The sequence below is a fragment of the Nyctibius grandis genome, chromosome 1, assembly GCF_013368605.1.
Source record: "Nyctibius grandis isolate bNycGra1 chromosome 1, bNycGra1.pri, whole genome shotgun sequence".
NCBI lineage: Eukaryota > Metazoa > Chordata > Aves > Nyctibiiformes > Nyctibiidae > Nyctibius > Nyctibius grandis.
The window spans coordinates 94,418,869-94,446,671 of NC_090658.1; the positions used below are offsets into that span (position 1 = coordinate 94,418,869).

The window sequence follows — 27,803 nt, forward strand, 5'->3', positions numbered from 1 at the left end:
GGGAAAGACTGCAGTGGATTTCAGTCAAGGAGGGGAAACCGGAACTAGTGGGAGGAGAAAGTGAGGGGAAATTTGAACAGGTTGCAGTAATCCAGCTGTACAAGGAGCACCGTGAGGTTTTTGAGCGGATGCTGCTCGCTACACGCAACTTGCCCGATGCACCCAGACCCCCGGTTCGCCCTCCCTACCGCTCACAAAGGACGGCGGCCGCCCGCCCCGCCCCGCTCCCCACAGGGCCCGGGGCCGCCGCCGGCCCCAACGGTCCCCGCGCGCACCCGGCCTCTGACCCGCGCGGGCTGCCCCTGATTAGCCCGCTCCCGCCGGAGAGGGGGGCGCCACGCAATTAGGGAGCCAATCAGGAGCCGGGGCTGCCCCACTCTGCCCGCCCCGTCGGCGAGGCGGGCGCTGGCGGTGGGGGTGCCAGGGCGCCGGGGGCGGCGGGGCGGCGCGGCGGGCACCGGGCGCGGGCAGAGCTGCGGGCACCAGCGACGCCGGTGTCGTCGCTGCTGCTGCCGCCGCCGCCACTACCGGGCGGATCCGCGCTTCTGCCGGAGCTTCTTTCGTCGCCTTACTTCGGCGGCCCGGAGCAGGGACATTATGCCGAAGAGAAAGGTGAGGCGCCCCGAGCGTGCGGCGACTCCCGCCTCCGCGCCTCCCCCGGGCAGGGCTGGGGGGCCGAGCGGCGGCCGGTGGGTGAAACGCGCGTTAGGGGCCGGGGCGCCTGCTGCTCTCCCGGCGGCGTTCCGTGCCGCAGCCCGCGGATTGCTCTCGAGCCCGGGTATTTTGCTGCCTGTTGCAAGCCCCCTCCACCCCTCCCCTTGCCGCCGCCGCCCCCTGTTTACTTTCCCGGTGCCTCGCGGGGCGGCGTCGCCCCCGTCCCCGGGGGGTGAAGTCGCTATCACAACTCTGGCCCCCCACCTCCTCCTCCTTCTGCCGCTGGGGAGAAGCGCTGCAGCAGCGGAGGCTTCGCCCCTGGCCCCCGGCGGGAGGAGTTTCCTGCTTGCAAACTCCGGCGCCGCCACCGTGGGGGGAGCGGCGGGGAGGGGGCAGCCCCCACCCGGGGCGGCCGGATCCCGCCGCCGCCACCTCCCGCCGTGCCCGGGTGATGGCTCCGAGGTAAAAGGAGGAAGGGAGAGGCAAGCCATGTTTAAAACAAACTACACCCTTCTCCTCGCCGCTCGCGGCAGACCCGTATGTACCAACTCCGGCGCCCATCCGGGCAGGGCCCCCGCTGGCGGGGGGCGGCCGCCGGGGCGGGGAGGCGCCTCCTGAGGGAGAGCGCGGGGCCCCCGCCGGGCCGGGAAGCCATGGCGGGGGCGGGGGGGTGCTACGGCTGGCCCCCGCTGCGGTGTGGTGTTTGCTCTCCGGGCACCTCGGGGCGGGCAGCCTCCTCGGGAGGAACCGCCCTCTCGGGAGGGGGAGCCGGTTGTGAGACCGCGTTCCCGGAGGTAGAGAAACTTAAGCGGCCGTTCTGCGGCCGGGCTGGGTGTTGAGGGGTTTTTTTTCCATCCCTCTTTCCTTCTTGAACCCGAAGCCTTCGCGGCGTCCCGGCCGCGGGGAGCGCTTGCGGTGCTGGCAGGAGGCAGGCTGAGGGTGGAGGGTGGCAGCTGCCCCCTCCCCGGCAAGGCGCGGGGCGGAGGAGGTGCCCGCCCGGCCCCCGGGGGTGGACGGCCGAGGGAGGCCCGGCTGGAGACCCTCGTGGAGGGCTTGCTGCGCGCCTTCTGCCGGCGCCCGTGGAGTGTAACGAGAGGCTTGACACCAACACACGCTGTGACAACAAATGATAGCTGCAGTCCTGTCATTTTAACTAGGTCAACCAAGGCAAAGCAATTCGTGGTTTTTGAGGATTTCCCAAATGTCACCCGTGACCTCCGCATACACCGTGTCTGGGCTGGGGCTCAAATTTGTTTTAGTAAAGTTACAGGTAGGTTATGACTTCCAGGTAGCTCGGTGTTCAGTTCCTGTCCTTTCCTTATTCCTTATGGGAGGTATCAAAACGTCAAATTATCAAGTATGCTACTGAATTATTTAATTCGTAGCTAAGAACCCAATTCCAGTTCTGAAAATGGGTACGGCCATGGGGCTGGTTGCCCTTTATTGGGATAACTGGGCTTGAAGTTAGTGAATGTTCGGCAGTTTTTCCACTTGCTCTTCTGTTGTTGCATCCTCGCATAGGCCTCACATGCTTCTGCCCTTTTAGTGCCATCGCTTGTCATCAGGAAAAAGTTGAAAATTAGCCTGTGCCCATAGGACTGTCTATGACTTTGGAAACCTTGCAAACTTGCTGCCCTGTTTCCTTTGCCCTTCTGTGTTCTTACACTACAGATAATATTTCAGGCTGTGTTTCTTAAGAGGGGGTAGAGTTAAAGTCAGTCACCTAGGTTTTTGTGGTCTGTTGTGAAATGTTTATTAAGAGAGTTAATTGAGTTGTAAGTCCACAAGAACATACATTCTTTCTAGAAGATTATAAAAAAGTAATAAAAACATTACATATAGGATCAGAGCAACGGAGGTGAATTTTAATGGCGCAGTAAATTTTAATTTACTTAGCATTATATGGGTAAACATTTAAATTTTAAGAAGTATGGGTTTGGGGAAGCACTGGTTCCAGGAAAAGTGTATGATTAATGGCTTTGCTTTTTGAGAAAAATGGAATTGCCGTAAGTATTCTACAATAGTCAATTTTATTCCAGAATAACATCCACAGAGTGAGCAGTTAGTGGTATAGCAGTAACTGAGTAATTACACCAGTCAGCTTCCACATGGAGACAAAACCATCGCATGCAGCTAATAGTCAATTCTTCTATTAAAATTTCTAACGCTGAAAGTTTTATAAGGAAATAAACATCAGAAGTCAAAATGAGAAATTTTCACAGTTATGGGGGTAAGTAAATAAATAATATTGCAGAAAGGGCATGAATCCAGCTGTACCTATTTTTGTGTAGTCTTGGTTATCTAAACTGACTGGTCCTTTTTGTTTGCTTTTCTTTTCATCTCTGATTTTTTTTCATCTCTATGTAAACTGAAGTCAGTTGCTGAGTCCCTGGCCCTATGTTTGTTATGAATATTGTGAACAAAAAAATGTAGACTGTCTCCTCTTCTTTACAGGGATGTGGCCTAAGGTGTTGGGATATCGTTGCTCTTTGCTTGAGGGTCACGGGGAAAGGGAAGAACTTACTGTGTGTGTTGAGATGGTGTTAAATACTGTGCTAAAACAAAAAGAGGTTGAACTCTGGACTCCTGTCAGCTTGCTGCACCCTTTGTCTGTTGTAATAACATGTGGTGTGAACATGGCCTTTCACAATAAGAATGGCATGCCATTGTGGGATAAACCAGAATGCTTGTTGTGGTATTGATAGCAACAAACCCCTTGAAATCGATTAGGGTGTTTTGTTTTGTCTTGTCTTGCTGGAATTATTTCTTGGGTCATATTGGAAAACTCCTTGACCTTGAAACAGCCCAAATAACAATGTCTCAGTGTTAGCCATGAAAGGATGAAGAACCATTCTGCACCTGATGATGAGGAGAATCATGGTATGGTCACATACATGCATGTGCATAAGCATACATATGTCAGCTTTAATGTGATCGTCATGAAGATGAATGGTACTTGCACCTTTAAGTAGAATATGCACCATCTCTGAGGGTTATTGATAGGTCAAGTGGTGACTTGTTGGGGTTGCACTCCAAAATGACCCAAGTCGTTCTTTAATCTGACTCTGCAACGCGACCTGCACCTCACATGTTGTTTTGAAAACACTTGGAGTTTAATCAGATGTGAGGACTAGTTGCAACTTTTTCTTCTTAAGTCTTTTTTTTTTTTTTTTTTTAATATAAGGTCTTTAAATATTGCTGTTGTTTCAGAGCACGTAAAAGAATACCGTGGTCTAGTTAGCCTCTTCAGTAGACTATTTCTCGCCGCCTTGTAGTCAGGAATGTTAGTTTCTGCAGTACAGTTAATGCTCTGAAAATATAATAGAGAACATCTGTGGCAGGTTCCTGTTCCATTATGCAAATTCACTTTCTTTAAATTCAGAGAGGCTAGTTGGTTATATTTACTACAGAAAAACAAGTCCTCTGAATATCTTGCTTGGAATGCTGCATCTTTAGTGGAAGTCAGAAGGTGCCATATTCCTGGGTTGTCCTATCGTAGTGCATTTAATTACATGACCACATGATATTTTTTTGTGGCACTCTTACCTTACTAGTTGTTTTGCCAACCAGGTCTCTAATCAATGTATTTTCTAATTCTTGGGGTTAAATGCACATTCTTGCATGTACTAACCTGGAGCTGTTAAATTCTACTTACGTTGTCTGGACCTAAACTCAGTTCTCTCTGTGAAATCCTTCTGCATGTTTGAATTTGCATTTCTGAAGTGTCATGAATATTCAAAGAGAAATGATGTTCCTCATCCACTGATAGGAAAATGGGGTACAGATAGGTAAATGGTCGAGCTGTTGGAATGGTCCCTTCATCTTGGAGTCTGAGGTTAAGATGTCTGTCCTGATTTTTTTATTCCCCTAATAAGCACCTTCTGCATTATGAGTGGTGCATTTGTTGTTACTTCTCCAAATTTGTCTTGCTTCGTGGTGTGAAACTGAGGAACTTGCAATAGTAACTGGTGCTCTAAAATTTTGTTGGAGCAACTTGTATGTGATCAAACACCAATTAACTGAGGAAGCCAAGGGTCCTACAGCTCTGTTTGCTGTGGCTCTGAATAATCCCACTGTTGCTGTTTGGTCTGTGGAATGAGGTGTAGATCTTGTGCAAAGAGTGGCAGGTGAGTTTATAAGGCAGCAGTATGAAGTACACTCAAGTGCTGTTCGGCTGCACTTCATGTCCCTTTCCATGTTTTGATACTTCACTTGTGTATCAGTCCATGTCAATTCAACATACCAGCATCAATGTAACATAGTGTTTTTTTCTGCTAAGGTTATCTTAATTTCGAAGCTACTTGGCAAGAAAGAAGCTGCGATGATGATGTGGGGACTTGCATCTTGCCAACAACTTGTTTCGTTACTGGGGTTGGAAGCTCTTGGTCTGTAGCAGAGGCACTCTGCAGTTTGTCCTAGAACACAACTAACAAGACACGCTCTGTTAGCAGCGGGACGTAGAAATGGGGCAAGTTCTGTATTTTATTTCACACTCTGGAGGTGACTATAGATTAGAAGGGAAAAGGGTCAGTACCAGATACAAATGTCTTGGCTGCTGCCCTCTCCCCCCTCCCATTCTGTCCCACTTCTGTCTCCAGACTTTTGCTTGAACTCCCCCTGTGTTTCATGCTGACTGCCTTCTCCTTTCTTCCTGTGCTACATGAGGACTAAGAGCAGAAGTCAGAGCTCTGAAAAGGTAGCTTCTTCCACCTTTCTTGTTAGATTAATCCTAAACCATTCTGTAACTACTGGAAAACAGGCTAGGCAACAGTAGAAGATGACCTTATTTGCATCTGTGTCACTGAGGTACCCCTGACTTTGACAAACTCCTACCTAACATGCCAGAGTCCTCAGGTGGGTTTCTACTTTAGGCATCCTCTGCAGGGACAGATAAAACAATAGCTATGCAGAGATGCACTTAACATTCAACCAAGGCAAACAGAATAGAGGTGCCAGAGCATCTTAGAAGATTGCAGGAGTCTTCTAATACAAGGGAAAAGGATGTTTTGTCACTTCGCAGTTTTAGAAATTGTACCATTTGTACTAAATTCGTTGCTATTGAGAACTTTAAACCTTGATGTATTTAAAGCAGTTGAAAACTGCTTAGTTGGCCTACTCTGAGTATCTCTTGACTAGACTGACTCAAAGGATCTACATCTTCCATAGAAAAATTAATCAGAAAAGATCACACATTTTTATCTGTGTACGGTACACTTAGATATAATACAGTGTAGCAATGTTGAGTGACACTGAAGAAAAAACATGCTTGAGGAATGCAGCTCTGCCATGTTGCAGTAAGTGATGTTTACAGGGCTGTTAAATACATGCAACAAATACTTGTCCCTGTTTTATATTAAAGATGCACTTTAAAATAGCTTAGAAAGACCTAATTATATAATTTTAGCTATGAATTTTTTTTAGAGTTTTGGAGATTAAAAGCTCATTGACCAAGGATTTATAGATCTAAAATGTTTCTGATTGTTTTATACGAGTCTGCAAAAATCTGACCCATTTATAAGCAATTGATGACAATGCATATAAATTTTCTTCTTAGACTACACTGAAATACAATTGGGCTTAATGAATGGGCAACCTAAGAATTCTTTAGTTTTCACTGAGTTGCCAATTAAAAATCATTCTTAGTGCTCCTTGGGCATGTTAAAGTGTGATATCTGATGAGGTGTAGCCAGTAGTATAATCTACTTTGTAAGTCATCACCTCTGAGTTCAAAACTAACCAGGTGCAGGCAATCTTTTAATATACAGTAGTTCAACACGCCAGTGGGGGTAATATTATTTTGTATTCTAGAGTATTGTTAAGTTTAAAAAAAAAAGTCCTCTGTGTAAATGGAATGTAGTGGGTATATGCTATTTAGTTTAAGGGTGCTTTTCTTCTGTCTTACTTGAAGAACTTCACTTCCTCTGCTGTTTTATACCCAAGCAGTAGCTGTGTGTAGGCCTGGTATGTTCAAAGATGCATCCTTATTGTTTCAGAGAAATTGCATGAAGTTGAGTTTTGCTTGACATGGTTGTAATATGTCTTTTGTAAGTAAGTAGAGTGTAAGTAAACCAGATTTCTCTTGGAATTTAGCACTTTGTAGGATCGTAATGGCCACCATCTATTTTCTGTTCTTTATCTGCACTAAGCTAGCACAGTGATTTATCCCATGGTCCAGTAGCCAAAAAGGTGTTTTCATGTGCTGGACTTAAATCAGGCCATGATCCTCTTAATGTTTGTTTACTTAACAGGTTTGAACGTGCTTTTGAAATTTTTTTTTATCCTGGATCATTTTACTGATCCAATTTAGAGATGCTGCACAGTGGCACAATGAATGTGTGGTAACCTGTTAGAAGGGAGTAGGGCTGGGAATGATGGCTGCATGCAGAAGTAGGATGCTCTTACACCGATTTTATTGTAGGCAAAATTGGCAGCGTGGGACTTGACAATTTGGACTGTAGCTCAGCGGATATTTCAAGCTGGCATGTACAGGCCAAAAGAAGCAATTCCAGATACTCATTCCTGTCCTTACTCTGATTTAACATGTGGAATATCGTATGTGTTTGAGGTAGTTGTTGGCCAGACCTGTCTGCTGATGTAGTTTCCCGTACCTTTGCACAAAGAGTTAAGCTGGCTTAATGGCAGGAATGGTTAGGTAGGGAAGGGCAAAACTCTTCTTAGCAGCAGCCAGGCATTCATCAGAGAACAGCCTTAGCCAGCCTTTCTTTCATTGTCCCTAGCTTAGAATGCATAGAGGAGTATTCTTTAATTCATTAGAATAATCAGAACAACTCAGTGGTCAAATAGTGTCCTTGCACCATGGGGAGAGGGGAGGCATTGGGCTTGTTTCTTGTTTTGTTTTTTTTCCCCTTGATGTCTTTTGAAATTACCTATTTTCAGTGAATTACTCCTGTAACTTGGAGATACAGCTCTTGTCTTGCTGTAGTAAAGAGTGGGTGTACTTGGTAACAGTGAAAGCTGCAAATATAAAATGCAGTGTTCCCTAAGAATGTTGGCATCTGTCTGCACAAAAAAAATTGCGTGTTTCCATCAACACCAGCTTTGTTAGGACTGTTTGGTATGTTTACTCTTTCATAGAATCACAGAATATTAGGGGTTGGAAGGGACCTCTGGAGATCATCGAGTCCAACCCCCCTGCCAGAGCAGGAGCAGTCTAGGGGAGGTTACACAGGAACGCATTCAGGTGGGTCTTGAAAGTCTCCAGAGAAGGAGACTCCACAACCTCTCTGGGGAGCTTGTTCCAGTGCTCTGTAACCCTTACAGTAAAGAAGTTCTTCCTCATGTTGAGGTTGAACTTCCTGTGCTCTAGCTTGCATCCATTGCCCCTTGTCCTATCGCAAGGCACAGGTGAAAAGAGGTTGCCCCTTTCCTCTTGACACCCAGCCCTCATATATTTATACACATTAATCAGATCCCCTCTCAGTCTTCTCTTTTCCAGACTAAAAAACCCCAGGTCTCAACCTTTCCTCATAAGGCAGGTGTTCCAGTCCCTTAATCATCCTTGTAGCCCTCCGTTGGTCTCCCTCCAGCAGATCTCTGTCCCTCTTGAACTGGGGAGCCCAGAACTGAATGCAATACTCCAGGTGAGGTCTCACCAGGGTAGAGTAGAGGGGGAGGAGGACCTCCCTCGATCTGCTGGACACACTATTCTTAATACATCCCAGGATCCCATTGGCCTTCTTGGCCACAAGGGCACATTGCTGCCCCATGGATAACTTGTTGTCCACCAGGACTCCAAGGTCCTTCTCCACGGAGCTGCTCTCTAGCAGATCGCCTCCTAACCTGTACTGGTGCATTTTATTACTCCTTCCCAGGTGCAGGACTCTGCACTTATTCTTGTTGAACCTCATTAGGTTCCTCTTTGCCCAGCTCTCCAGTCTGTCCAAATCACGCTGAATGGCCACACAGCCTTCAGGTGTATCAGCCAAACCTCCCAGCTTTGTATCATCAGCAAACTTGCTGAGAAGACACTCTGTCCCTTCATCAAGGTCATTGATGAAGATGTTGAACAGGACTGGACCCAGTCCTGATCCTTGGGGGACTCCACTAGTTACAGGTCTCCAGCTGAACTTGGCACCATTGATTACCACTTTTTGGGCTCTATTGTGTAGCCAGTTCTTAATCCATCTCACTGTCTGTTCTTTTACCTCACACTTCCTGAGTTTGCTCATGAGGATGTCATGGGAAACTGTGTCAGATGCCTTGCTAAGGTCAAGGTAGACTACATCCACTGGTCTCCCTGCATCTACCCATTCAGTCACGACATCACGGAATGCTATCAGGTTAGTCAAGCATGATTTCCCCTTGGTAAATCCATGCTGACTACTGATAACCTTCTTCTCTTCCATGTGCTTAGAGATGACCTCCAGAATGATCCGCTCCATCATTTTTCCAGGGATGGAGGCGAGGCTGACTGGTCTGTAGTTTGCTGGATCTTCCTTCTTGCCTTTTTTGAAGACTGGAGTGACATTGGCTTTCCTCCAGACTTCAGGCACCTCTCCTGTTTGCCACAATCTTGCAAAAATGATGGAGAGCGGTAGAGCAACAACATCAGCCAGTTCTCTCAACACTCTTGGGTGCATCTCATCGGGTCCCATGGACTTGTGTGTATTCAATTTCCGTAACTGATCACTAACCAGTCTTCACTGACTAGTGGAGAGTCTTCGCTCCTCCAGGCTTCCTCTCCTACACCCAGGGTCTGAAGATCACAAGGGCTGGTCTTGCCTTCGGATTAAAGACCGAAGCAAAGAAGGTATTCAGCAACTCTGCCTTCTCTGCATCCTCGGTTGTCAGGGCTGCCGCCTCGTTCAGCAGAGGGCCCACACTTTCCCTGTTCTTCCTTTTGCTGCTGATATATTTGAAGAAGCCCTTTTTGTTCTCTTTTACTTCCTTTGCCAGTTTTAGTTTTAAGAGGGCTTTGGCCTTTCTTGTTGCCTTCCTACACGTCCTGACAACTTCCCTATAGTTCTCCCAAGTGACAAGACCCTTCTTCCACAACCTGTAAATTTCTTTCTTCCGTGAGATTTCCTTCAGAAGCTCCTTGCTCATCCATGCAGGTCTCATAGCACATCTACCCGATTTTTTACTCAAGGGAACGCACTTATCTTGGGCTTGGAGGAACTGGTATTTAAAAATTGACCAACTTTCTTGGGGTCCTTTGCCCTCCAGAGTCTTAGCCCGTGGGATTCCTGCAAGTAGATCTTTGAAGAGTACAAAGTTGGCCCTGCAGCAGTCCAGGGTTGTAATCCTACTTATTGCCCTACTTCTACCTTGTAAAATACTAAACTCCACCATGTCGTGATCACTGTCGCCAAGGCTGTTCCCAACCTTATTGTCCCCAACTAGTCCTTCTTTATTCGTTAATACAAGGTCTAGCAGTGCACCTCTTCTCGTTGGTTCCTCCACTACCTGAATTAAGAAGTTACGATCGATGCACTGCAAGAGCCTTTTTGACAGAACATGTCTAGCTGTGTGGGCTTCCCAACAAATATCAGGGTGATTAAAGTCACCCATGAGTACCAAGGAGTACCTTCCACCTAGGTTTCTTTGTTGTCCTAATGCTACCCGAGTTAGTAGTAGCAGCGAGTGCATCCATAGTTGGAAATTGAGTGTCTTAATTACATTTTTACTTCTGCGGTGTTTTGTTCCTCTCAAGCAGAGTTGAGGAGATGTGTCAGTGCTCTATTTGTAGTAGCAAGACATACTTTATCTCTGCTGCATCCGTTGTAGTAGAGCAATATTCCTGTTAACACCAGCTTGGAATTATTACCGAGATGTAAGATGTTGGTGTCTTAAGACATTGTACCAATTGTGCCTTTGGTACCTACGTGCTATCGTCATCTCGGAGGTTTGATGTTCTGTGGCACCGGTTAGTTGAAACAACAACAAAAAAAGGTTCTTTTCTAGATTATTGTGGTTTTATCACAGTTATGTTGTTTGGGGGGAGGAATTACACACCTTTTTTCAGTCATTCAGAGCACTTTTCTTTGTCAGAGGTGGCTATTCTCAGGAATTGGTTGTTATTGAAAGTAGTTGTCTAAATCTGATGTCTGTCTTTAAGTAGATAAATTTTTTTTTTTTTTTTTCAGAATTACTTTGTGCTAGTTTTGCTTTGCAGATCTGATCGGTTCTATTTAGATACAGGTTTTGGAACCTAATCTTCAAGGTTTTAAAAGCTCTGGCTATATATGTAGACTTGCATGAGTCTATCAGCTTCATCTCACTTGCAGAACTGGCATCAGCTTTGAAAGGTCAGAGAAATAATATTATTAGGGATTGGATTTCATCCATCATATTCGTTGAATCTGCTTTTTTATTTTATGGTGGCAGTAAAATGGTTAAGCAGATATAAAAATTTACTTACTACCTAGCTGAATTCTCACATTTGGTGTTCAGGGGAAGCTGAAGATTTTCAGATGCACCTTGCTCGCTGCTCCCGTGGCTGATCTGTGTTTTTCAAAATGCAGCTGATTACTTCACTGTCTGAAAAAGGAACTGTCTGTCTAATTTTAAATTACAGTGCTGGTTTTTTAAATCTGAGGTGCAGCCTCTACAAACTGCTCTTACTTCTTCACTCTGCTATAGGTAGAAGATGTCATATTCAAAAAATTGACTACAGGTAAGACAAACTTGGAAGGAAAAATAAAAGCCAAACCAGTTGTGAGACTTTAAAAAGTATGTCCCATCAGATTTAAATGCATTTTAAATTACATTGATGAATCTTTGACATCTTTTCAGTGGGAATGGCAAAACCTCAATGTACAATGAAGGAATTTCCTCTTTTGGAAAAGCATTTATTCTAGCTGGGTTTGGATATCTAGAAATACCCCAGGCCTAAGGTTTCTGTCTCTTCAGTGTTGTCTGGAATAGCATAAAGCTCACAGAAGTTACCTGTTAAGAATTAAGGAATTTAATAAAATGCATTTTCTGAACCTACTTATTTTGTTTATAACCAGGCTGTTTGTATTCTTATTTTCTTACTTATTCTTTGAAAATGCAATGCATGCATGTCAACAAGTCACTCCATTTTGCTTGAATATCTAAGCAAGAATGGAGACTTTGATCAGGAAATGTTTTCCCTGATTTTTTCCCCCCCTAACTGCTTATTAATACCCGGGGATATTAATGGTCCTCTTTAAATATAAACTTTGTACCATTTGGTAGAATGGTACCAAAAAGTACCATTTGTGTTTTCAGAACTTTATGATCTTGACATTCTTCCCCAAAGAATTGGTAAATGAAATATTCTGCTGTTAATAGATGTAAGATGGAGGGATTTAAATTCTAAAAATGACATATTGTATAATATTTCATTGTAATAATTCTTAACAGAAAAGACTAAAATATTATATACTGAAAAAATAAATATTTAAGCAGGTGTTTTTGGTTTGTGGGTTTTTTTTAAGTGAAGAATATATGTACATGTATATACAGTGTATACAAAAAAAAAAACACTTCAGATTTTTTGGAAGAGAGCAAGACAGATAGCATTTTGGATAAGAATTTTAAAAATCCAGCTACTAACCAGATTTATTCTGTGCTTCACTTGTGGTTCTGGCAGAATTACCTTTTTTTTTTTAAATTAGCGACATGCATTTTCTCCCCCCCCGCCCTTCCAGGATCAGGCTCTTGGTAGAAAAAAGAAATGAAAGGGTGTAGTAGGAAGAATACCTGATTTCTTAAATCTTTTACTAGGGAGAATTAATTTTACTTGCAAAGTTAATTCACATTGACTTGGCAATGAGCACTGTTCTATCTGCTGAAAACAGATCAAAGAACTAGCTATAAACAAAGGTTAATGATAAGATGCTGGAGGAGTTAAATGAGGAAACAATGGTTAGAAGGGTGTTGCAGGAGTTGGTTGGTGTTAAATTAGTCAACGTGTAGTCTTCATTAATCTAAAACAAGAAATAAACAGCATTTTAATTACATTTATGAACTGGCACAAAATTCAAAGCTGCTCTGAAGACAAATAATTAGATCTAGCACGTATGGGGAAGCAGTTGAATTAAATTTAGTCTAATGCACAGTTCTACTCAAAGGGAAATGAGAGGAGGAAAAATTTTAGAAAAACAGTGCAGTAAACCCTGAAAAAGGCTTAGGACTTGATACGTCTTCTTTTCTTGCACTGTGGTTTTGTTGCAAGCTTTTATCATATTTTGCTTGGTGAAAAAAGCTATTGGAGTAATGACCAAAACATTACACCATGGAAATTGCATCTACAACAGTGAGCCAGGGAAGTATCTACTGGCAAACCCGATAGCAGGCACCGTATTGAGATGTGGCTGAACAGAACAGCTTGCAAAGAACGGAGGAGATGCTATCGAGAACGCTCAAATGCTAGGACTGTTAAGGCTTTCTGCCTTGCTGACTTCTTAACATGGTAGTTAGAATAAAATTGGCATCTGCTTTTTCCGTTTTTTTTTCATGTGGGTATGAAAGGACTAATTTCTGTCCCATCAGAGCCAAGGTGTTGAGTTTCTGCTAGCAATAAGATCCTTCAGAGAATGACTGATCTATTTAATTTTATAACCAACCTTCTGTACTGACTGTTACTTCTCACATACTTGTATTCTCATTCTTCATGCTTTTTAATGTACTCCTGTACAAACAAAATATTTAGCCAGCAGCTGGTCACTGAAAGTTCAAACATATACCTTTGGATCTCTGAGACATCAGTAACTTCACTACTTTATGTTGCTGTACTCTCATTACATCCAGCTTATATTGCAGGGCTTTGATTAGAAAAATTGAAGCTTTTTGTTTCTTTTGCGGTGCATCTCTACCAGGTAACTCAGCCTTAAGAACAAGAAAAAAAAAAAAGGAAATTTGCCTGTATGTTCTATTAAATGATTCCTTAAAACAGTTTCTAGTTTTCTGTTTTCAACTTAACAGTTCTGTAATGGTGTTGGCATTGAAGATACTGCAGTGTTGTCCTGGTGTGTGGAAATGCAGGTTCTTAAGTATTCTTCACAACTGGCGAAATGCAAGAACTGTGTATACAAACAAGCTCAATTTCAATATAATTTTTATTTTTATTTTTTTTAATGTTGTCTATTATCTATTAATATTCCTTTGTTTTTTCCAGTCCTCTCAAAATAATTTTCTAGGTTGTCCTTAAAAAAGGGATGGGGAAAAAGCAAAAGGGGGGGAAAAAAAAAAAAAGCTGATTGCTGATAGACACAGGGAATCTTGCATGCAACCTTCGAGGTTAATCTTGTGGTATAAAAGTTATGTAGCTCTGACAGATCTTACAAAGCTTAGCTACAGCTTAATTTACAATCTTATTGCCAATATGTAGTGCTAATTGAGGTATGACACAATGTGTGGTCGTCTGAACCTAAAACTTGCTATTAGTTTAAATGTCAAAAGCATATTTAGAGTTAGCCAGTCAGCTTCTTTCCTTCTGTGTACCTCTATGATTGTCCTTATTTACTTTTTTGTTTTGTCTGTCTTGTCTCTTGTAGGCATCCATACAGTATCAGGCATAGCAGGCGTATAGGGGCTACTTTATGAGTATAATACAGGCATATGATGGAGTATAGCTGAAGAATTACTGAGGTTGGAGTATTGCCTTTGTCAAGTGATTCAGTGCTTGCACTGGTCTTTGATTTTGCTGCGCAAAACTTGCAGTGTGGACAGTCCCGCTCCTGACTAGTTTTCAACGTAAGGCACAGTATCCAGGGTGCATTTAATGTGAGTGGGGTGTCATGTGAAATACGGTGAGCAGTAGTATTACATCATGTGGAAAAACATGCCAAGGGGGTGGGTTACCTAGTATGTTTGGTTGCTTTGAAACCAGAGGTCCTTCAGTAGTTTGTCACTAGGACAAAAGATGGGGGAAGGGTTCCTGTGGAAGAATTAGGGACGAGGACTTTAAGGTTTTGGTGGTATCTACATAAAAGTCCTGGGACTTCCAGCTACTAGTGCAGACAGTCACTGCTTGTGGCATGCCAAGTTCTTTGGGAATTATGCTTGGCTCAAATCCATTTGTGTACAAATCTCTCAGGTCCTTAGGGAGAGGAGAAAGTACTGCAAAAAAACTAGCATGAAGATCCACATCAGCTGGGACTCACTGGAATGTCGAAGCAGGACTCACAGAGGGGGAAAATAAATTTCTGTTCCTCTTTTAACAAATATGCTGTAGCCATATCTGGCATACATATTTTTTTGGTGTGTCTCTCAGCTTAAAGAGTCCCAGGCTGTTTGCAACTGCCTTGTGCCACCCGTGCCACTTCATTCTTGTCTGTTGTAGTGGCTCAATTGTTTGTGCAGCTGTCCAGTAAAATGAATCTGCTGGAGCAGAGAAGGCTATATATTTATAATTTGTATATATATTTATAATATTTATAAATTTGTTTAAGCAGCAGGTTATTTTTCAGCTGGATCAATTACCTTATTCATGACATGGCCTCCCACGCAGCAATGCCAGCATACTGGGGAGCCAAGGCCCTGGGAGGGTGAGCGCAGCCTCCAAGCGCCTGGACTTGTAGTGATTGCAGAGAGGAGGGAGCACGTCTGAAATGGAAATGAGAGCGTGTCAGAACCCCTTGCTGCTTATTCACACCTCTGAGATTATTACTGTGCATGTCCCTCCATGGAGAAAGTTCTGTGGCCTTCAGAATTGCAGTTGCATTTTCTAACTTGAGAGGGAATGCTTGGCTAATTAGCTCACTTAATTGAAGTATGTTGTGTAATATATCATAGTAGTATACAGTGGCTGTGGTTGCATTAAGAGTATTTTAATATAATTTTTTTTCCCCCTGTGGTTAGCTTCATGAGCGGTTTTTAAAATCTGTTGTCAAGCAGTAATACTGGCATCTAAAATGAGGCTGCCCTGTCTGTCAGAAATGTAGGAGACTTGTCTTTCGTTAGTGCTAAAGAGAATGGGGCAAATTACTGTGTGTTAACTGTGCAGTATTGTGGGGTGAGTTTGCTCCTGGGCAATTACTGCAAGGCTATTGGCATGTGGCAGTGCCATCTTGTGATGATTTAGCCCTGTTTCAAAGGTCAGTGGTTCCCAAAAGTGAAGCAGGGTAAAACAGCCCAATTGTGGAGTGTCAGTCAGCTCCATTTAGTTTATGGTGAGTTTTTTAGGCTGGCTTCCAAAGGAAGTGAATCATGACATCTTTCTGTCCCTACCCCTGTAAATCTTAATCCTCTTGGCCACTGTGAGGCAAAGATGGTAAGATCTGAGAGGAACTTCCATATAAATAGGTGCCCAGGACAGGAGGGAAGCTATTCGAGTTCCCTTCCAGGGAAAGGGTGCAGTCCGAGTTTGTTAGACTTGAGAAAATTCATATAGGAGAAACAGATGTTATGAATTCATGGACTACAGAAAAGCTGTACCCAGGGCGTGTACTGTATTGTGAGCTGAAGGGGAACGTTGTAGGAAACAAGACTTTGTTACTGACAGTGATCATGGAACTTCTTGGTTTTGTTTTCCTTATGGCTTGTGATGCTCCCATCACACACTCTTTAGTAACCAAGCTGAAAGACTTTTAGGAAGGCAAACCTGAAACAATCCTGCAGGCGGCTGGCGAGGCTGCAGCAGCGTGAGGAACAGTCAGGCTCCATTTTGGATGCCTGACTCTGTTGCTATTCTGAGTTGCTCTATGCTGCGCAGGGCTGCTTAACTTCCTGCTGTTTTCTAGCTACTTAAATGGTCGATCCTTGGCTTTTTTTAAACCAGCTGCTTTTGTGGCATGCTTGCTTTCTGTCAGGAGAGCGCACAGTAACAAAGCCACTTTTTGTTCTCTGGTGGGGGGGTGTCTTTCTGTAAGTATGTTAGAGCCCAAAGCCAGGAGAAGGCAGCGGTCAACTGCTGCAAACTAGCCGGTGTTTTTCTCAGCTCCGAACCATGACTGTATAACTCTGAGACGTTCCGTGTCAAAACCTGGGGGGGAGGTTTGGGTTAGGATCGAAACGGAAAGACAAGGGGAAAGATAACTAGCCTGCTCCTTTACTGATTGAAAAACAAAACAGCAACCAGATTGCCTCCTCTGCTGCCTGTTAAATGCCTTTTTGAAACGCACAGTTCTCTAACTGCTGCTGCTCGCTGTGGTGAATCGCCGCTTGCTCCTAGGTGGAAACCTAGTCATTTGCAAAATGTGAAGTAATACATCTCGAGTTGTAAACAAAAGCTTGGTTTCCCCCCACACACACCTGTGGTTTAACTAACCTTTCTCTGGTACTTCTGGAAGACCAGGGTTAGAATGGTTGATACTTTGTTCTTGTGAAGAAACATTTGTCCCTAGCTTTCCTGTCAACGTCTTGGTGTTTAACTGATTTTTGCTGTTCTGATAGAGGAGATGAGATCAGGGAAAGATACTGTTAAAGCTTCCAGCTGAGTGAGCCTGAGGCACAAAAGGAGTAAATGAAGTAAAGTAAACACTCATTTCAGTAATGGTGTGCTTTTTTTGGTTCATCTTATCACTAGTTGAGTTAATTTTGGGGAAGAAAGGTGTTAAATTTCTCAGAGATTTCAAAAGCCCTAGTAGAGGAAACCTCAGATTTCCAGTTCATACTGTTGTGCTAGCAACTGCTGATTAGCTGGAGCTTCCATTGGAGCCTGGGAATGCTTTAGTTAATTGGCTAGAGGGACCACTGAGGGATGCTGTGTGATATGATATCTATGTACCTGCTGGTGATCAGTCCTTGTGTTCTTGCTTGGAAAATCTAGAATGGCTTTGGTACAGTGCTGCTTGCAAATACTAACGTAAATTTGCCAGGCTTCTTTAAGTTGCTGCAATGTGTAGAAAGAAGAATCTTCACCATAATCTTTGTTTTGCTGTTGCCTGGATGCTTTTAAGTCTGTAATAAAAGCACTGACTTAATATTTTCTTTCAGTCTCCAGAGGGTGCTGAAGGCAAGGATGCAGCAAAAGTAACTAAACAAGAGGCAAGTACATATATGTATTTTTTAAAAATTTATTTTGGCATGTAATTATTTAACTGGGGATCTGCAGTCTTGCATATCAGAAGAATATGCATTACTCTGGCACTTCTAGTGAGGTGTTTTCAGTGGGAATAATGACAGTAAACCACATTTGTAGCTTATCTGGCATAATTTGTTTTGGTGTACTGATGATTCATACAGCTTATTAGTACACAAAATAAATTTCAGAAGCAATTAAGGCTTTGATAGACAAGCTCTGGTGGATCTTGTGGCAACAGTGTCGGATGTTACTGCCTGGAACTGTTGCTCTGTCTTTAGCAGGTTGGCAGAAGAGGGTTAATGTGCACACCTCAGCCAGTCTGCTTCAAAACTATTCTTAGCTTAAGTGACTGATGGAAGGGTGTCTTGAATTCAGATACTGGGCTCTAAACTGCAGCTGCTGACACATTTGTATTTTGTTTGTCTGAATTTGTTTTAAGGGCACAGTAACTTGTCAGAGAAGGCAAGGAGACAGCTGGTGATACCTTGACCTCTACAGTAAAGTTTACTAGTTTGTTTGTCACAGACCTTAATGTGAATTTAAAAAACAGGTAGAGAATTATGAGGATTCATTTTCTTAGGTTGTCATCTTTTGTTGCAGACAAAGTTAAATCAGGACCTTGAAAAGAATGGGTAAATATTCAAATGAATTAACAATTAATTGCTCTTCTTGTAAATCTTTGAGCATATTTGAACAGGAAAAATAGTCTAATGAAGTTCTACACTTTCTGAATTGAGAGGTTGGTTGTTGCTCAGTCTGGCAGAAAAAGATGGTACGGTGAAATGTCAAAATATTTCATACAAAAATGTTTATGATAATAAACTCCTGAAAAAAACAGGTAAGTAAAAAGGAGGTCTGAGAGGAATAGATTTTGATACCTCAGTATCTTCCTGTGGAATTTCCTAGAAGACAAATTAGTTTTTCTCATAAAGTATGAAAAGGCTGAGTAAATCATAGTAAAAATATAATCTCCTTTGCTCTGAATGAATGTTTTTCTCTGTCCAAGCTTAAATATTATTTCTTCAAGAGCCAGAAAAGTAAAAGTTCCTTCCCCTAAAAATTTGAGACCTAATAGCTAGGATAAAGAAGAAAGACCACAAAGCTTACAGAAATACACAGGCTCTCTGGAGAGAGCCCACTGACTCTGAAATATGAGAGCTCTTAGAGTAGTCCGTCAGTCGAGGTGAGATAATAGTGGCTGTTGATGCTACAGGAGAAAAAAAAAAAATGAAGATACCCTTGGTAGATACACCTGTAGCTCTTAGTGTGTGAGGGAAATAGTTGTAGGATTAGAGTAGGAACTGTGGGAGCTCTTGGAATAGGTAGAGCTTAGGTAGGAAGGTTGGCTTTAGTCTGTACCAAAACAGACCTATGTGGATGGCACTGAGGGGATCTTCTGAATTATTTTAAACTAAACATCTGAGGGGAGACTGGCAAGTTCTTGAGAGCACATAGGATGAAGTCAGAGCCTCCCTATCGAGGTGGAGAGTGGGGGCTAGCACAGAAGCCATAGAAGTTTGCATCTGAAAAGGTAAAGAGCAGTCTTGAGAAATAAAGTTCTGTTTAATTCATGCCTATGAAAACAGGAAGTCAAGCCAAAATACAAAAGCTGCAAATCTAAATCTGGGCAACTTGGACTATGGCTTTAAATGAAGACACTGATGTAACGGGCAAGTCAGAAACTTGTTGGGACACTGTGACCACCAAGGCACAAATTCTACAGGGTTGAGAGTTAAGTTGCACTAGTGGTAGAACAGCTTTCTGTTATGTGTCTTTAATATTTCTCTAGATTAATTGTATCAATAAGTACAGCAGAATCCTTTATGGATTGCCAAGCCATGTGTAAATGGGAAGTATATAGTGTAGAAATTGTGCCAGGTATCATCTGACCACAATAATAAAAGTGGCAATGGGATGTTAAGGGAGATCAGAGAGGCTCTGAGGACAGAAATAGTGTTAATGGAGACTTCACATATCTTTTAGAGATTTGGTAAAAGGCACAGGATGGCATTACAAAGACAAAAAAGTTAAAACTAAATGCTTGCTTCCTGGAGGAACAAATGAAAGGACCAATACAAGGATGATTAGCTCTTTATTTGGTCCTCTGTAGTATGTAGGAGCTAGTTAAAAAGACAGTTGTCAGAGAACTGTTCTGTAATTGTGATCATGATATATTCAGATTCATCATCCTTGCAGAAATCTAAGTCCAAATAAACTCTGCTATGGTAAGATTTTATATCAAGAAAGGGAATTCTATTAAAAATGAGTCCTTATTAAAAGGAGCAGCTAAAAAGTTTATTTCAGGTGGCAGAGAGGTTTTGTGGTATGCAATGCTAGAGGCTTGCAGAAATGCATATTATTTTTCAAAAGCCCCCATCCCGCCAAAAAAAAAACCCAAACCAGAATGGCTCAATAACAAAATAAGGGAAATTTATTATTTTTGAAAGGTGTTTTTTGTATTGATGGAAAATAATAAGGAAAAGAGCAAACCCTCCAGCATGGCAAATGTGAAGCTGAAAAACAGTAATGAAACTTCTGCTATGGACAATTCTTAGGGAGGTTCTCACAGTGGAGCCTTTTCTCATGGGTGTAGAGTCTGGAGGACACTCTTTAACTGAGTGTGAGCAAGAACTAGATGGTATTCACCAGTAACTGCCAAACTGTTAAGTGCAGTATGTAGTTTACTGCTTGCATTGGCTTCAGTACCAGAGTAACTGAAAGTGATGAAATGCTCCCAGGACTTTAGATAAGAGATTCTGGAGAATAAAGGCTGAGAGTCTAACTTGCAAAACTAGTTTTTTTTTTAAAAAAAAGAGTAAATGTGGACAAACGTATGAATGATGTGAGAGTCACAGATTTGGCAGAGAGGGGTCATACTTCAGGCAGTTGAGTTCTTTGTAGAAGTCAAGAGGTATAAGGATGATAGCATGCCAAATGGTATAGTTTACTTGCATGTAAAGAATGCTTTTTGATAAGGCTGTCCAAGCAGGTTCTTAAAGAAGCTAAGCCAGCATGGGTTAAAGGGCAGATCTTCCGAAGAATTGGTTACAGATAAAGATACGAGAGGACAGTAGGGAAGAAGTAGTTAATTTTCCTAATGGAGGAGAATTACCAGTGGAGTATTGGAAGGATTTGTGTTTGGGCTTCCGCTGCTGAGTATATTCATTAAGGATCCAAGAGAAGAGGTACTGGAGAAATGAGAAAAGTTTGCTGAAGTTTACAAAAACTTATCAGGGTAGTCAGAAGTGAGAGAGACAGAGAAGGCTGTTATGTCACTGATAACTAGGTGATAAAATAGCAACAGAAATTCAGTATGGAGGAATGCAAATTAATACATAAGGGGGAGGGGAAGACAGTGATGGTCACTCAGCTGTTAATCAGGGAGGAGATTGTGACATCACGGTGAATAGTTACTAGAAAGTGTCAGTTCTTCTAAAAAAAAAAAAGGTAACTAGACTATAAGGAAAAAATAGTAGAGGACAGTGTGAAACATCAGTGTATTACAAGATTGATTTGTTGTCCTCCCAGTTGTGGGACTGATAAATGAAGTTCTGACTCTTCCTTGAAAAGGCTCTGATAGAATATCATGATATGATATGATAGAATACCTATGATAGGATACCAAGTATAGTGGGACAGAGAAGCTTTAAAATAAACAAAACAAAACCCCAAACAACCCAGATTTTCTATGATTATTGACTTTTTATATAACAGATGTGTGATAAAATAATCAGTAACACAGAGGAAGGCAGTCAGGGAATTATTACTTGTGTAGTCCGAATACAAGAGGAATCTAGTGAACGTAAGAGGCAAGAAGTTAAAGGGAAGACAACAGAGGGAGAAGGTTTTGCTTTTTGTTTTCCACACAGTGCATAATCCTATTGTGGAACTCATTGCATCATCACAGGATGTTATGGAAACTGAAAATGTAAATAGGTTCACTAGGTTATTAGGCAAATTTATGGAGAAATTCCAATTTGTGGAGAAAATGACCCTCAGGGACTATTAAGCACATGATGTGGGTATAATATCCAAGTTAGAAAGTTCGCAATTGTAGATTGCCAGAAGCTGGTGCGGTAGGAAAGTGTGAAGTGTTGTTCTCTGTCTGCTCTGTTTCATAGACTCTGCGTGGATATTTGCTAATGGGCCAGTGTCAAATAGACTGTTGGGCGAGCCGCTGGTTTCTAGGTTAGTACAGCTGTTTGGAGGGGGGCGAGGGTTCCAAAAGCACATTAAAATGTGACCTTTGCTGACTTCACTGCAGTTCCCTCCTTATAATCAGATAATGCAAAATACATACAAACTCTGAATGAGAATTAAAATGACTTACCTGTCAGGCATTTTTAAAGAACTGAGGGTTTATGCTGACTTTCTCATGGCAATACAAGCCTTCTGTGAAACCAGTCATGGAACAGGAACAGTTGGGGAATATTGGAGAGAATTCTAATTTATCTAAAACAACATATTATCCTTTCAAAAGTAGATGCTACCGTAACATTCCAATGCCCAAATACTGAGGGATAGAAATCATCACTTAAGAAAACAGATTTGTGAAAGAAGATGCCTTGAGCTAGGAGTTCTTTGATTACCTGACCAAGTGAAATGCTTTATTTAACCTGTTGTAAAATAGTGGTAGGCTGCTTAACAAGCAGTTGATATTCTAAATTGCCAAGAAAATAGAGGTTTACTTTTTTTTTGTGTTAATGATGCATAAATATTTGATAGCTGAAAATACCTTTAGGTGTTTTTTGACAAGACTTCTATTTTGCTGGATGCAGATCTGAACTATTCACTGCTGCTTTCCACTAAGAGTACTTAAGTGGCTCCAATGAATACAAATTACTGCATTCTTAAGATACTAACAACAGCTTTTTCCTTTTGCAGGTTACATGGTTTTTTTCAGCTCAACTTAAATGCTTAATATGTAATTAAGAATATATTTTTTAAGCTGTGTTACATTGGATATTTGTTGCAGTTGAGTTGTCCCTTTATTTTTGCTACCAGTGTGGTTCCAGTTCTATGGCATAGACCAAATTTTAACTCTGATAGCCATGCTGTGTAACTGGATCATGGGTTCATCTCTTTTAATGAGTACAAAAATAATGTGAACAAACTAATGAGTTTACAACTATTTCTAAGATTTAACTCATCTTCAGTAATAAATTTATGACAAAGAACAGAGTGAAATAAAATTGAATAAGGAAGGTGTGTTGAAGTGATAAAGAAAGGTGGAAGAAAGCAGAATATCTGACTTTCTTCTTTCCTTTTGAGAATTGTGTTTAAATAGAATAAATAATTTCTCCCTCTCATCCTGCAGCTGTCTCTGTGCACCTGGGCTCTCGGATTGAGTGTGTGGGGAACTGAGGAAGTGGAAGGACTTAGTTTCATATATTGAAATTTTAGGGCTCTGATATCCTCTAGAAAAGGATGTTAACTTATTTTGCTGTTAGCAGGTAAAAATACCATCTAATTATTAGAAGTAGCATCTCCTAGATTATAGAAATATCATTCTAAGTATTTATGAGAAAGGTTCAGTGTCCTGTGCACAGGTAGTCAAGCTTTTGCTGTATTTGTGAACCTTTCATAGAGCAGTAAGGGACTCGGAAGTAGATGTAAAATAGGGGAGGAAAGGAAAAGTAACCATGCAGAGATTTAGACGTGTTAATTACTGAACAATTTTTGTTACTGATTTTCACATTACTTTGTCCCTTTAAAATTTTGATCATCCAAGGTGAGGAAGATGTGAATTGTGTTCTGCAATAGAGACGTATTTTGGTAGGGGCATATTTTATGCTGTCACCATGAAATGACTGATATTGTGTTGCTTTGGATACTGTTCACTCTAAGCCTATAAAAATATTTTCTCCTTTTTTTTCTTTTTCTGTAGCCCACAAGACGATCAGCAAGATTGTCAGCTGTAAGTATGTGTAACACCTCTTGGTATATACTTTTCTAGGCACATATGGTTTCTCAGATCAGACAGGTTTGTTATATTTTGCTTGATTCAATTTTTATTCTTGCTGAGGGATATTTAAGAACCCTAGAGCTAAAGTTATCTGTGTTTTCTTGGTTTCAGGTTGTCAGGTTTCAGTTCGTTCTGACAAAAGATGTATTTCCCCACCTCAGTGCAACACTGTCTGTTATGTGCAGTATTGATGTCGTATCGTTTTCCAGGCTGATGTTAGTTGTGGAAATGCAACTACTTCTCTGGGAAGGAGAAAGAGCTGTCCTTCAAGGACTTCATTTGATGCCACTGCTAGTATTTGGTTTTAGCTCCTCTTCTCTGTTAGAACATATCTGACTTTTTTTTAATAGTTACTACTAATCTCCACGTTTTACTCTTAGGATGACCCCCAAATTGCTTTAACTGCTAGATGAGTGAGCTAATGAAAATGCATGTGTACAGTGCTGAAGTGCATTTGTGCACTAAGGTTTTTCAGTCTTTGCATGCTAATGAGCAGGAAGTAAGGGAAGGTGTGGGGTGGGGGGAAGCTGGGGTGTGGAGGTGGCTGGCTGGCTTCTGGTAGTATGTCTAACACATTGTGCAACTAAAAATGTTTTGTAGAAACCTGCTCCACCAAAACCTGAACCCAAACCAAGGAAAACCACGAAGGTAAATACTCTTCTTTCTAGTTGCCATCGTAGTAGCCAATAGTAAGCAAGTATACTCCTTTGCATTGCAAGCAGTTCAGTTCACAGCATGTTTTTGTGAGGCATCGGCTCCCCTACCCTCCCTGCAGCTCCCTGCTCCACCCCCACCGCCCCCCCCCCGCCCCGGAAAAAAAAAAAAAAGCAAATTAGATCATTCTTTTCTTTCTGTTCCACCCCTTCCTGGCCTCATTACTGGCCCAAACAAAATGTCTTGCCTGTTTGATATGCAGACCATGTTAGTTTGTAGTGAATTCCTAGTTTAAGAAGAGTCTTTACCTTTCCTACACCTTTACGGAAATGTTCAGGTTTGGTTGAGTAAGCTCTACATGAGACCTAGCAATTTCTACAATAGGATTTGAGATTACTCTGTGCCATCCTGTTTCCTTGTCTAGAGGGGCAGTACTTCATTTCATAGTGGGAAACTTCCATCTGTTCTTGAAGCCTGGCCATTGCTGAGAATGCACAATTATAATTAAAGGTGAAAGTAAATATATTTAAATTGAATGGTTTGGGTTTTCTAGGCAAGTTACAGTCAAATTAAAATCTTATTAGTGTCTGAAATACCTCTTCAAGATTTCTGCATATAAATCATGTACTTCAGAAACTGTAGTTTTATTTGTGCCCAAGGGGAATGTTAAATAAGAACAATTGCTTTATCGGAAAAAAACATGCTGGAAACTGAGTCTAGCGCTCCTCACGCTTACATTTTTCAAGTCCTTTTATTGGTACCTCGGTTGGCCAAGTATCAGGATACAAAGTCTGTGAAAGTAAAACTATGACTTTGAACTCTTTATTGGTAATTTGATTTGATAAATCATAAATTCCCGCTGAGTCCATCTTGCTCCCCTCTTAAAGAGAGTATTAATAAATAAGGGAATACGGTAGCTTCTATAGCTTCATGTACATGTTGTGAAATGAACTCAGTGTTACAGAGTCAGTCTAAGCTGCATGAGAGACATTTGAAGCTCATTTCAGGCAACTCGGATCCTTTACAACATTATTCTAAGTAACTTTTTAATACAGTAATCTGCTTTTTTCCAAAGTCTAACTGGATCACATTTTAAGGAGTATATTAATCTTGGTCTCCTAAACAGAAAACAGCAAGTGTGTACTCTGAACCTGCTCATAAACAACCGAAGATGGTACAGATTTGAGATCATTTTTAACGTTAAAAGCTTGCAAATTACGGATTTACGAAGTGAAGCCCTTGGCGTGTTCTTTCGTAGGTGAATAGTTAGGACTATACTCACACCACCCATAAGCTTCTCAGTTAAGCACCACAGCTGCTGTGTAACATTGAAGCTGAAGGGTGAAAGGAGTAATTAAAGCTGCCCTGGAACTAGGAGTACTGTCACTCCCTCCTCACTGCCCCACTCCTGTATGGGGATTTCTGGGGAAAGGTAGTTGATGAAGGGAGACTGACCTTAATACCCTGTTCACAGCTACTGTTGCCATTTTGCAGGGACAATTTGGAGCAAATGATCACATGGAAGATCTCCACAGTGTTTATCAGAACTACTTTAAATACTAATGTAAAATATTCAATTAAGTACAATTTAAATTTTTATCCCATTGCACTTAAAATCCCTAACCTATGTCTCTGCTAGCCTTAGATCACAAATCTAAATATGTCTATAGAGCAAGGATTAAAAAAAAAAAAATAGACTTCAACATATGAATGGTTTAAGAGCAATCTCCAAATGGAACTGTAGCTGTTAGAATAGTTCCTTTTGATAAATTCTCTGCTTTGTGTTGCCACAGATGGGATTTTATCAGTGTTTGCTTCCCTAGTGTGTTAGTTGGTTCTTTCATTGACATGGAATGAACATCACAGATGTTATCAAACTCACAGAAGGACAGCCAACAAAAATGCTTAATTTTTTAAATCTAATTTAATATATCATGTTAATCGAAAGTGTAGTGCTGTTACACAAACGATGTGTTGTTTGTGCTTGGCTGAATAAGCTTTCAAATACTGTAATTGGATTTGTTCATACAAATATCTTGTATATACCTCTGTATAATACAGCACAGCTCTACCAAGATAGTTTGAGTGGTTTCTGTATCCCTGTAAATTAGCAGAAACAATAAAGAAGCAGATATCAGCATTTTCTAGAAATTTTGAGCATCTCTATATGACTTCTGTGGATATACATTTTCCAGGTAGTCTTTAGCTGTTTTTCTGTTTCAGTCCAGCACATGCAGCTTGCCAAGATTTGCATTTTAGTTCATGTGAAGGTTTTTTTATAAAGATTTAGGGTGCTGGCTACTCATACAATGTCTATGCCTATGTTTTTAATCTTCTGTCAGAAGGAACCTGGAACAAAGGCCAACAAAGGTGCTAAAGGGAAGAAGGATGAAAAGCAAGAAGCTGCAAAGGAAGGTACTACACCATCTGAAAATGGTGACAATAAAGCTGAAGAGGTACTTTCCACACATACCTCCTGCTGATTGAATCAGTGTTTTTTAATTATTCAGCCTTTCAGACATTGATAGCATGTTCATAATGTTTCTTTTTATTGCCCATAATGTTATTGCAGATTCGCATCTCTCGCTCAACTGTTAGTGTTTCAACATCCAGAGGTGCCCCACCCAGCACACTGTCAGTAAAAGGGCAGATTGAAACAGTGAAAGTTAAGGGTACGGTAGAGCATTCAGCATGTGTGCAGTGAATAGAAACAGATAGTAGTGTGGTGCTTTTCAGTATGAACAATGGAAGCTGACAGGTAAGGCTTGTATTGCTTTTGAAAAGCTGGGACCAATAATTTAAGAAAAGTGTGTGAATGTACCTGTCTTGTTTGTGTAAATGTGATATGGATATAGGTTTGAAACTGAGCTGTTGCAAATAAGAAATCGAAGGAGTAAGGGTAGTTTGGGTGTTTAGGTATGTAATGGCAATTTACTATAGTAATTAATTTCTTTCTTTCTTCTCCACAGGCTCAGAAAACTGAATCTGTAGGTGACAAGAATGAATGAAATATCATGAAAATTTTGGGTTGATTTTATGTACCTCTTGGACAACTTTTAAAAGATATTTTTATCAAGTATTTTGTAAATGCTAATTTTTTTAGGACTATGATAGTTGACATATTAAACTGTATATGAACAATCCCCTTCTCATAACAGTGCTTTTAGAAATTCCCATTGTTGCCAAGTAATACAAATATCAACTTAATATTGCAAGGTATGTGTAAAATTGGATCAGCATTCCATACACTTGCTTTAAGAAATTAAGTCTTGTGCATATGGTGATGTTTTTACTGTGCGTATTTGAATTTTTCATGCAGTTTTTCTAGAGCAATAATCAGTGGTGCTTTTGTACTTAGGGTTTATGTGAATTTAATGAAACATGGATAGATGTGGCCACCTGCTGACTATTTTGGGTTCTTTTAATGGATTAAAATAAAAGGTCTCCTTGCCTGCAAAGCTACAGTCTCCTAATGTTTTCTCTAAATCTGAGGAATGCCTTACTTATATTCTCAACTGTTACAAGAAAGACTAAATGATTTAGCAACAGTTGTTTTGCATGTAGTCTGGTTGCTTT

At 41.4% G+C, this 27,803-nt stretch overlaps 1 protein-coding gene across 5 annotated transcripts; it reads left to right on the forward strand.

Annotated features, from left to right (window-relative positions):
• The first annotated feature begins 427 nt into the window (after window positions 1-427).
• On the forward strand, window positions 428-27,685 carry HMGN3 (high mobility group nucleosomal binding domain 3). 5 transcript variants are annotated; one of them, XR_011048231.1, is made up of 8 exons: window positions 428-612; window positions 1,812-1,924; window positions 17,521-17,571; window positions 23,496-23,525; window positions 24,174-24,221; window positions 26,570-26,683; window positions 26,800-26,985; window positions 27,197-27,685. XR_011048231.1 is itself a non-coding variant. In XM_068401572.1 (8 exons), the coding sequence occupies exons 2-8, from the start codon at window positions 1,856-1,858 to the stop codon at window positions 27,208-27,210; spliced, it is 426 nt and encodes a 141-aa protein (XP_068257673.1). In that variant the 5' UTR covers window positions 428-612; window positions 1,812-1,855; the 3' UTR covers window positions 27,211-27,685. The 5 variants fall into 5 exon arrangements, 2 of the variants coding, with proteins under 2 accessions (XP_068257673.1, XP_068257686.1); XM_068401572.1 differs by having other exon boundaries at window positions 26,800-26,899; XR_011048232.1 differs by lacking the exon at window positions 428-612 and adding an exon at window positions 1,439-1,448.
• Window positions 27,686-27,803: the final 118 nt, after the last annotated feature.